The sequence below is a fragment of the Balearica regulorum genome, chromosome 9 (genome assembly GCF_011004875.1).
Source record: "Balearica regulorum gibbericeps isolate bBalReg1 chromosome 9, bBalReg1.pri, whole genome shotgun sequence".
NCBI lineage: Eukaryota > Metazoa > Chordata > Aves > Gruiformes > Gruidae > Balearica > Balearica regulorum.
This window is the reverse complement of record NC_046192.1, coordinates 21,897,140-21,909,189: the sequence shown is the minus strand read 5'-3', so window position 1 is coordinate 21,909,189 and position 12,050 is coordinate 21,897,140. Positions and strand designations below refer to the sequence as shown.

The window sequence follows — 12,050 nt, the reverse complement described above, 5'->3', positions numbered from 1 at the left end:
AAATACTGAGGAGTAGATATTTCATTTTATAAGCAAGATAAAACATGAGCATTTTACCACCTGTGTGTTGCTACGTTCCAGTGTACTGAGAACAGTGGAGAATGAATCCCCTTGGATAAAAAAAACCAAAACTTTTCGCACCTTTTGGAACGCAAAAGACACCCAGAGATAGTTGTGGATCTGGCATCACTTGATAACTGTTCTCTATCACTATCCTGCAATATGGAAAGAACACCTTTAAAAGTCTAGATCTGGACCAGAAAGAGACTTTACTAAGTATCAGAACACAACCAGTAATCAATCCAAAGAGGCTTTGGTTGTGAATTCATCTCACACAGAAGGTCTGATAGTTTTAACAAGTCATTCAGCATAACTCTGCTTAGACTTCTTGACACACATCAGTCACACTAGTCGTTCATGTTGTTTCATACCACATCATCCTTTTGGAATAACATAAGGTTCTTTATGCTTGTGAGTTAGTATTTGGATTATATGCCTTGAGAGATTAAGATTTCATTTAATTTCTCTGAAAAAAAAATGTGGGGTGTTTTTTTCTGGATAACCATAGGCATATTCTTTATTTCAGGTTGAAACTTCTTGCTTTTCATTTTATAAAATACTTTCTTCCAGTATCATCAAAGTTGTTAGGTCTGACTTACCGTTTCTATAACATTCATTATCTCTATTCCTGTCATGTCTCCTCTCTAAACCTGCAGTCCAGGTCTTTTCAATGTCTCCTTACACAGAATCACAGAATGGTAGGGGTTGGAAGGGACCTCTGGAGATCATCTAGTCCAACTCCCCTTACCTGGAAGTCTAAGTCCCGATCTATAACCATTCTGGTTACCAGCTTCTCAACTGCTGTTTCTACAATGTCTTTTTTGAGATAGGGTGGTGAGCACTGAACACAGTCTTCCAGGTGAGGGAGTACTAATACTTTGTGTATTTTCTCTATGTTTTTCATTGTACTACCACACCTTTTGTTTTCTTTTTTTGGACGCTAATATTTATTGGAGGTAGACTTTCCTGCTTATTCATTTGTGGTTTTTCATAACACTCTAATGTGAGCATGAAACTTTTTTAGATTATCTATATGATGAAGTCCTGGCTGTAAAAATAGTATATATCAGATTTATAAGACGGGAGAGTAATAAGCAAACAATGAAGGCAAGGGCACAGGAATTAAATTAGGAAAGTCTATGCATATATTTACTTACTAGTTGTTTGGGGGTTTTTTTAAGTAGTATTCACAGGTTTATGTATTTATATTGTATGATTGTCTTGCACATGATCATATAAATTTTTGTTGACAGCATTGTGTTGTCTTAATGACGTTAGAGACTACTAATACGGTTCATCTTTTAATGCTAGTATCCAGAAAAAGTAAAATTCTCTTGCCTGTCTGTTTTTTTCCGCATTTCAGACAGATACATCATCATCGGTAGTCATCACCACGGTTTGAATACTTACGGTGGACAAGAATGGGCCAGTAGCACTGCTATCATCACAGCATTTATACAAGCCTTGATGTTGAAGGTTAAGAGAGGCTGGAGACCTGACCGGACCATTGTTTTCTGCTCATGGGGAGGAACATCATTCGGGAACATTGGTTCCTATGAATGGGCAGAGGTAAAAAAATTTTAGAACTCATTGCAATAATGATTACTTTTGTTGAAAGGATGGAAACAGTATGAAATTACCACATAGAAATTATGGTTTATTAACTCGTCTGTGACATCTGTCTGTGTACATTCATGTACTCCTTAGCAAATGCATAGAGGCAGTTCCTGTGGAACAGAGCATGTGTAATAATGAGACGGCAAGTTGTTTCCATAGGTGTGAAATTTGCGTATACAGCACCTTCGTGAGTTGATTCCCATCCCTATTTCAGCAGAGGACTGTAAAAGAGAGCGTTGCCAGACTTTGGGGAGGGAGGGAAACCTCAGAAAAGGCCTAGGCCCAGGGATAGCTTAGAGGGCTTTTTCTCCATCCTGGGGCTTCAACAGTTACTAATTTTTTATTGATAGGTTTTGTGTGGGGAGAACTGAATCGAGAGCACACTGAATGAAGAGAACCGTACCACGGTTTGCATTAATTACATAAACATTTCAGTGTTTCCATGGCTAGTGGTGATTCACTTTTCACATATTTGTGCTAAGGAGTTAGATACAATCTGATACAGACAATTCTTTCAACAAAATAGAAATTACCTTATTGAAAGAAAATACCTCATCAGGGTATTGTTGATCATATATGATTACAGTGGACTTCACTTGATAAATTAAAGGAATAGCTGGCAGAGAGGTTCATGGCTGCTGAATTAAAACAGTAGATAAAATGAAGAGTTAATTGCTTTTTATCACGCGTGAGAAGCAGCTAGCTCTCATTGAAGTTTCATACTTCCAACATGATTATTCTTCAAAAACTAGAAGGGGTGAAAAAATCAAATTGAAAAGATCCAGGCTAGAAGCAAAATTTGTTTAGTTCCACTTCAAGTCAGCTTTACATCAGATGTAATTGCGTTACGCCCCTTCTGTTCAATATAAAGAGCCACTTCATGCAAAGAGTAACTCATTACTGAAAAGGCAAAGGGGATCTTTTTTAAAAAGAGATAATAATTGAAACAGTTTTACATACTATTTTTGTAGTCTAAAACATAATAAAATGAAAACATTGGGAAAATTATGCAATTCAAATCTGAATTTGGTCTTTAAAAATTTGAGTACATTTAACTGTTGATAATGATTGCTTTTGAAGTTTGTCTTCTGTCAGGCATAAGTTTAAAAGGTCTTCACGTTGTTTCACAGTATGTAATGTTTTCATTTTTGGCTTTACAAGTGTAGTCATTTTTAATTCCTCCTAGGCCTGTTTGCATTTTTTTTGAGATGATGTGTGAAATGGAATTACAACTTCTGCTATATAAAGAAATAACACTAAGATATCCTTTGAAGTTCCTAACAGCATATTGTAAGAAGTAGTAGTAAAGTAATACTTAGGGAATCATAGAGGATAAAAACGTAGGGTGCAGTTTTTCCTTAGAAGGAACCGAAAGAATAAAATAAGTTTTAATTATAACAATGCATGATAATAACCATTGCTCTGCTTGTGTTGTAGGATCTCAAGAGAGTTCTTCAAAGAAATGTTGTGGCTTACGTTAGCCTCCATAATCCGGTCAGAGGCAACTCAACTTTACACCCTGTTGCATCCCCTTCTCTTCAGCAACTGGCAGCAGAGGTTAGACATAAAATATTTTCTTTCACATGTGGTTTATGAGGTTACATGGTTAACCCCCTTGATGCGCATAACTATATGCGGAGGTTTTTTTGTGTAACCGTTTTAACCTCACAGATACACATGAACTGTTTTTACTAAGCAAGCAGGTTAAATTTTATTTAAAAAATTACAAGGTGTATTAAGAGGTTGGAAAGGATAACTTATTTCAACAGCTCATTATACGAAATCTCACCGTGCTTGCATGCCCTACAGCTCTTTCACCTTCTGGCAGCTTTAAAGTAACATTTTTTATTCTTTAGCACAAAGCACATTTTTCTCTTCCTAATCTGATCTTTCCAGACTGTTTCTCAATTTGCATTTAAACCTGTATATTTACCAGATGTAACATGACACACAGGGAGAGTATTACTCTTACTATAATAAATAATGTCTAGTGTAAGTATGTCAGGTTCAGTGCTCGCCTACGCCTTTGTAACTAATCTACAGTCAGAATATTCGGAAGTTATGCTAGTGTAAGTGCACGTAGGCTTTAAACTAATGACCTTATTGCCATTTCTGAGGTTGCTGAATTTATTAGTATTTAAAATTAATTGCAAATAATATGAAGTACATACTATATGATAAAACCAGTTTAAAATGGCGTGCATAAAATGGAGTTCAATTTGACTTTCATAAAGTATGCTTTTTAGATGTTTTTTTCCATAAATTTTCCAAGCTAATGCTCATTAGATTATTCTGATATTTCTTTGACTTGCCTCTCTGACTTAGCATTTGGTACTAAACACTGCTGAGAGTAGCATTGAATTACATGGAGGTTAAGACTGATCTTGCTTGGCAATTGTTGTCCAACTAAGTTAGTAAATTATATCAGTCAAATTGCTTTTTAGCAATTCTTTAACCACTTCTGCTGTCCAGTGATTAGATGTTAATTTCCTCATGGAAAGGATCTGGTTTACTCTGTGCATTGTGAAAAACACAATGCAAAGTTGTTTCTTTTCAGGAAAAAAAAATCTTTTATTTGTGGAAAATTATTTATGATGTTATATATATGAGTCTACAGGTGTTATGAATATGTCCATTAAAATTTTATTGTAAATTTTAGCTACTGTATTTGCAAAAAATACTGTTCTGATAGGTTGCTAGCCTTTTGCTAACCTATTGGAGTTTGCAGTCCTATCTCCATGAAAACAGATGTTTGCCATTTAAGGGAATAAATTTATTACAGTAGGTCCTTGAATTATTTGGGTTTTTTCTCATTTTGTTTCTTTGACTTCACAATATGATCCATGGCAGTGATCTGAAAACTGTAAACTGTCTGGAGCTGTGCAGCAGATATTTTCTTTATTATCTTTTTATCACTTTATTAAGATTTGATTCTTTTCTTCTAATAAACACCATATTAGTAAGAGTGTTACAGTCATGCCCTCTGTTTTGGAGAGAAAGCAAAGGAAATCTTTTTCACTTCCACTTTATTTCTGTGGTGCATTTGGGTGCGATGGTGTAATATTTTGCAATACTTGTAATAGCAATTGTATCCTATCCAGTAGTACGAACACAGCCTCTCTTAGCAGTCCTAGCTTGCACCAGTTAATTAGTTAACAGTAAGTAAAACATGACTAGAACTTCATTTTTTTTGTTCCACTTCCACACCTTCCATCTCACCTCTGATTCTTTAATGGCTAAGGCTTTAGTACTGAGATTGTGTCTATTCTGCATGTTTACCATGAAGTCCCATTTAAAAAGAAAAGGACAAAATGCACACAAGGTAATCTGTCTACTTTTTTTTTTTTTTTTTTGGTGGGATAATATTATTTGTAATTAATGTAACTGTCATACAGTTTGTGACGTTAAAAAGATTTGTAGGAATTATTGCTTCCAAATGCTGGCTAGATTTCTGAATTCATGTCAAGTGTATTGACAGTGATGGAACAGCCCAGCACAGATCTTCATTTGTTCCCATGGGTACTCGCAATTTGCCATGTGTCTAGAAGATTTTCTCTGGAAGACTGATCTACTTATAAAGAATATTGATATTACTTCCAGCACTCGCCAAGAAGACAATGTAATTACAGATTACCTCAAAATTATGGTAGTGCAAAGGTGGTAGGCTCTGTCTTTTTGGAGCTCATCGCATCTTGAAGAAATTGTGAGTCCATTCACAAGAGATTCTTATTAACATGTGCAGGTTGCAAAGAAGTGCTTGAAAAGGCCAGCAAGAGACAAGGATCGTTTTAATTTGGAAGAGTAATTCTTTGAAATTAGGTTTGTTAGAACAGAAAAGAAGGTGAAACAGGAATTTAGAATTAATAATATCAATTGTGCTGAAACTACAACATCAATCCATTTTAAAATTAAAGGAGAAAATACCCAGTCTTGTTTAGTTAGATGGAAACTTTCCATCATTTATGGATACATGGAAGACACTGCACCATACCTCTGGATTCAGTGGTCAAACTCATACTTCCAATTTTAGATCACCACAAAAGAAACCAACTTGCATTATTTTTTCCTATTCCTAAACAGTGTTGCAACATTGTTTTGTGAAGGGGGAGACTAAGATCTGTTCACCGTTTGCACTAAGGACAGAGCTGGGTTTTGTTCAATGCTCACTGTTGTGCTAAAATTGTGAGCACTCCATCTCAGTAAAACAGAGGAAGAATGTTTTCCTAGGGACAATTAATACTTGTTACAAATGCCTGTTAAATGTTAGGTTTCTAGGGAAAACAATGAAAAACTGTAGTTTATCCTGTGAAAGAAAACTCAGGTAAAAATCACATTAAATGCAGAGCGCTCCATGAATGCTACAAGGACCATAGCTTAAAAAGAACTATGAAGAAATGGCAAACTAAGACAGGCAAATGCATACAACACTGTTTACTTTCTGTGCTGTAAATATGTGGCTTTTCTAAAATTTTGGATACTTGCTAAACACCACAGCTTCCAAAACACTTTTTTTCCCCCTTAATTTCTGGAAACTGTGGGAAAAGTAGGGAAGAAGTTTTAGCTGAAGTGTAGTTTGTATGAATATTCTAGACTTACAATAAAAAGAAAAATCACAAACTTGAATTGTCTATGTAAGCTCTGGTGGTCAGTTAGAGAACAGGATAAGTGCTTGACTAATTAACAGAGACTGTGACTTCTTAAAGATGGTTTATGTGAAGGGATTACATCTTTATTTTAGTTGCAAGTTTCAAAAGGGAGCTAGATAAGCTATCTGCAAATAATAATTTTATGTGCCTATCAGTGGGATTCTGGTTGAAACACCAAATTACATGAAGAAGCTAATTTCAATATTTGGATTAATTAAGAAAGAGGAATTCAAACAATTCTGAGACCTTGACATATTTAATTAAAATCTTTTTTATATAACTATGTTAATTAATGTCCACATTAACAAGGGGGAAATACTGCCAAGTTATATTTTTGCCTACTGTTATTTTGTAAGGAAAATGATTGTTAATTCGCTTGCTCAGTTAGTGATTCACCATTTGTTGGCAGAGTGTCATTGGTAAATTGGGTTGGTTTGATGCTGGCATCCATTCTCTGTAAATAAGGCCATTAATGATTTTTTCTATAATTAAAACATTTCACAAGTAAAAAAGCTATTATGAAACATAAATTAATTGCTGTTTTCTTTAAACTGATTGTATGACCATTGCTGATCAGACTTCAGGTCTGCTGTTATTTCTGAACACAAGAAAACTGACTGCTCCTTTCTCCTAAGGAAAAGAGTCATTTAAAACTATTGAAGAATGAGTTGAGCATCAAAAATGACTGTACCAAATATTGTTCCATGCTATTTATCAGTATTTGTTTCTGTTAGAGTGAGAGGCATAAGACATCTTTACATTTAAAGGTGGTGCTATTGACAGAAAACTATTTTTTCTTTTTGAAGTAGAACCGAAGATAAACTTCTGGATAGATGCTTGTTACTATTATTATTTCTTGATTTAAAAAAAAAAAAAAAAATCTTACATTAATGTCAGCATTGATTCTTTCCTTCCAACTTCTGTGTTTCTCATTCACTTTGTTTTACCTTTAGCATTTAATAATGGATCTCCAACCCTCATATATCAGTAGGTTGTAAAGAAGAAAAAAACATTAAAATATTACTTGAATTGCTTGTTGTATGCCATATAACAAAATATTATAGATTGCCCATGAATTTTCAGTCTTTACCTATTATAGCTTTTAGTGTTTTAATTGATTGCTGGTGTTACTTTTAGTATTTGTGTTGAAAACAAAACAAAAAAAATCTCTTTAGAATCAGATGTTTATGCTGTGAACTCCTGTCTCAGGAATTCAGAACTACATTAACAGGATGCTGTTAATATAGACAATACTTCATTGCCAGCTCTATTAAATTTATTAAGATGCTGCTTCTCCAGTGTGAAAAGCAAAGTTTCATTTAATGGTGGATTTGATTTTGGAGTTGCAGCAGGTACTTTGCATCTGCTAACAATGTTTTTATTTTGATAAAAATATTGCTTTGTCCACTGTTGCCTACTTTTTCACTCTTTCTCCAAATTAAACAATTTTAATAGATAAATGCAGATTCAGAGAGTGGATAATCATTTAAACCTACTCATACATTTTGATGTTAAGAAGATACTGTTGCTGTTAACCATGGGGGGGGGGGGGGGGCGGAGTTTGTTAGCAAGGAAGAATGCAAGTGAACTAGTTTTTATGCTGTGATCTTATCGGAGATCTACCAAAAGTCCTTTGCTTCTAATGAATCAAGGTTTTCGCTTCTATGTCCTTCCCCCTCTTTACAAAAATAAGGTGTTCTTCTGCTAAAAGCATAAATTATGTATATTTTCAGCAGAGTTTTTTGTTTTGAAATGTAAATATCAAATTTGATATCCATTGTAGCTAAAATTGAAGAAATCTGGACATTTTATTATCTTTAAATGTAGTGCTGGAGTATGGGAGATTTCAGTAATTCCTTACATGCTCTAGAGTAGATTTTGGTTCTAGGCTTCTATGGTCCAATCCAAATAAAACTGTCTAATGTAATAAGCTGTACTTTAATGGAATTGTTTTTTCCTTCTAGAGACTTTATCCAGACTACAGTATTAGAAAAGGTGATTTACTTTCTGTCTAAATATTCCTTTACTAAATTTCATCTTATTGCTCCTAGTTATTTCCCTTAATAATCTGTGATGTCAGGAAAAGAAAAAACGCAGGAAATAGTTTTCTTGAAGTTTCTGCAGAAAGCTTTCTTTTGACAGGTAACAGCTCATACAGTTCAAACTTTTGTCTCTTGACAGCCTTGAAGGTGATTTCAAAACCTGTTTTGTAGCCATCTATTTTAAGACTTTAATGCTTAGGCTCCCTTTCAAGAAGAGCCTTCTAACATTTAGGAGAGGTGCTAACTTCTCAATTTTGTATCATCTCTCCCTCTTCTTGATTGGATATGTTATTGTATAATTATTTGAAGACGGCTGAATGTTCTACCTTCAATAGGAAATTTGGCATTACAAGCATTTTATTTGTGAAGATTTGAAAAAGCTGCAGATCAAGTTCTAATTTATTGCCATTGATTTTTTTTTCATAGGCTTTTGAGCACTCCTCAGAAATTATTGCGTTCTGTGTCTGAATGGAAAAGACAGACATTTATTATTAAGATTAATAAACAACTCGTGGGTTTGTGTGACTAGAGATTTAGATTGTCTTCCTGCTGTTTCATGCTATGTTGCCAGTGTTTGATGGTGAAGGAAGGGATCTACATTCTGACTAACTAGAATTTTCAAGATCACCTACTAATTTGGGTTAATTCTATCTGGAGTGCAAAAATATGTCTAAACGTGTGTGGAGAAGTTATCCTTAGTTTATCCACATTTTCTACTACTGACAGTTATTTAACAAATACCTGTTCTGAAATCTGTGTAATATTCAAATAACTTTTACAGTTTCTGTCATGAAATGGGTGTCAAGTATACTTTTTAAAATCCTGTAAGTTTAGCACATTTTTATTTCATATTTTTGTCAAAAAATTAAGCAGGTTGAAATTCAGTAGAAAAGTAGTAATTTAGGCTACTAAGCAACATACAAAAATGAATACGAAAATACTTAAAGTTGTTTTATTCTTTCAAATTGGAACTAGGATGAGAGGAAAATTGATTAAGGTCATTTTAACTCTGAAACAATAAGGCTGCAGTCTACCACGTAATAACTTATGAACAAAAGGAATATAATGTTATATGGAATAGGCTGACATGGTAGCTAGTGTACATGAACTCCACAGTAGTATAATGTTTTTAAATTTCTATCGTCTTTGCTAATTACAAAACATTTTATTTGACCTTAGATTCATTATTTTAAAAAAGCTTGTCCTGTATGGTATATTTTATTTTTTGCATTTGGTCTGCTTATCAAGCTTTGTATAATGATTGGACTTTGTATAAAACAAGTAGCGTACTTATTTGCAGTTGTCACTCAAAATATTTAATGAACTCCAAACACCACAAAAGTATCATTGATCTTATTTACAAAATCTCTTCAAGTAAAACAGTTGCCTGCACAGCTAAAATGGAACTGAATGTTCAGAGTCAAGGTGCTTTGGAACCAATTATATTGTAGTAGATACTTCTTTGGGGCTCTGGGGAATTGGGAGGGGAAAAAAAAAATCACATAAAATCATCTTCTCTCTGTAACATAATGGGTCATTGTTGTAACTGAAACACAAAGATGTAGTTTGCTTGGTTTGTTGGTTTTTTTTCTATGAAGGAAATGAGAATTTTATTTTACAGATTCCAAACATAGGGTGCGGTTAGGTAAAGCGTACATACAAATGAAAATGTAAAGCACCTTTGAAAAAACAAAAACAAAACTAGTGAGGACTTCAAGCAATCACTTGATCCAACTCCTCATCCTACTGCAAAAATAAGTCTCTCTGATGTGTTTCAGCTTCCAGCCTACAAGATTCTACAACTTTCTCAGATGATCTGGGCTTGTCTTCTATCACAGTACTACTTGGAAATTTTTTTTTCAGCTATTGAAATTATCACAGTTGAAGATTAATCTTTCTTTTCCCTTTCTTCCTCTGGGGATATTTATTCTTTTTTGCAACAACCTTTTTACATATTGAACAAAAGTTATCATTACACACAAAAGAAAACTATACACTTTATACACTGAATATCAGCTTCAAAGAATTGATACATCTTCCTCAAAGTTAGTATGCAATTTGGTGTGTGAAATTAATTGATATGTCTCAGACAAACAAGTGAAGTCTCTGTTAAATTCTGGTTTTGCCAAAGATTATCAGTTGAGGCACATTGCACTTCAACTAATGTTTTACAATGAGCTAAAATGGCAGAATAATACATGTAGTGTCAAAGTGACTGTACCGAGAGTCTAATCAGAAAAAAAACTATAGAAAGATGTATTTCACTTGTATGCTTGTATTGCTGTTAAAAATGGTATCCAGTCATTTAATGCCTCTTCAGAGCAAAGAGTATTTGGATTATATCTTTGTAAACCAAAGTAGCTGACTTTGGTGAGTGAAACTAGAAGCAAAGGCATTTTAATATACTGAGCTTAATTAATCTGAGAACAGCACGTCTCATCTAAATGCCTTCTCTCTTCATCTAAATTTCCTTTGTAAGACATTTTAATTCTCACCAATGTGTAAATCTCAATTTTCCTTTTGATTCTCCTTAGATCTTTTTAAATAATATTAGTCCCTAAATGTTAGTTCACAATTCTGGGGCATCTCTCACTTACTCTGGGAAAGGGCTTTGTGTTGGCATTTGTGGGCTTTTTCAATCTCATTGTTCTGATAATGGAGAAGAGGTTGAGGATGGAATTCTAGTTTCACCTGTTTTTCTATAAAATGCTGTAACCCTAGTGATTTAAGTATGTTTTTCCTGATTTATACTGTTATAAGACAGAAAAAAATTGGGTCATGACTTCTGATTTATTTCCCTGTAAGAATGATAGAGTTTTCTGCTTCAGCACTAAAAAGTATGGCTTGTATGCTCCATGAAAAGAGCATTACGTGTTTGTGTTGACAGAGCTACTGAAGGCATCTGCTCCTGCTCATCAAAAACCGGTTGTCTTTGGCATCAGCTAATCAAAGATAGACAGGTGATACTAGTGACCTTGTAAATGATGAACGAAATCCATTTGTTTCAAGAGAAGACTGAGTATCATCTACACTTTATTGGAATTAATTGCAATACTAATCCTCTTTCTTTTTACTCTGCTTCTAGGGTACTTAAATGCTTGGTTTTAATTTCATGTTTTTCTCCTGAATTAGTTTTTCCTCCTACATGTGAACAGTTCAGACCAAAGTCAGATAAAGTAGATGATGTGTCTGGGTGTAGGTGTAACCCTAAGAACTACCATGGTGGAAGTGAGTGTAATAGCATCTATTTCAGAAGAGAGAAGAGTGGTATAGAGATCCTGAGTGGCTGGTAATAAAACGAAGCAATTTTTAAAATCATAGCAGGCCAGCCCAATTAGGTTTCTCTATCAGGCGTTTTAAATGATGATGTGCAGAATTGATCACTTCAATGGTTTTGGCAAGTGCATATGGCAGCTTGTATTTGTAGGTAATCAACTTAAATCCATACCACATTTTTTGCTACAAAGAAAATAATAGTGTATTGTCCTATGTGTCATTCATTCTTGACCTTTGTATTGATGTGTGTGTTGCTGGCACCACATAGACACTTCTCTTTTTTTTTCTTTTTTTTTTAACTCTTTCTGCAAGTGTCAGTTAGGAGAAGTATCAATATGAACACCCGATTTCCTTTTCTATTTCTTTCTCTCTCTCTCTTTTTTTTTTTTTTTTTTTACAAGTCTCAAAG

The 12,050-nt window shown here is 34.1% G+C and overlaps 1 protein-coding gene across 8 annotated transcripts in view; it reads left to right on the top strand.

Annotated features, from left to right (window-relative positions):
• NAALADL2 (N-acetylated alpha-linked acidic dipeptidase like 2) overlaps positions 1-12,050 on the top strand; it is a 488,624-nt gene that overhangs the window by 370,452 nt on the left and 106,122 nt on the right. For all 8 annotated transcript variants that reach the window (XM_075761534.1, XM_075761530.1, XM_075761531.1 and 5 more), the window contains 2 exons: positions 1,424-1,629; positions 3,115-3,234. In XM_075761534.1, the coding sequence (XP_075617649.1) occupies positions 1,424-1,629; positions 3,115-3,234 (326 nt within the window). The remainder of the gene's footprint in view (positions 1-1,423; positions 1,630-3,114; positions 3,235-12,050) is intronic.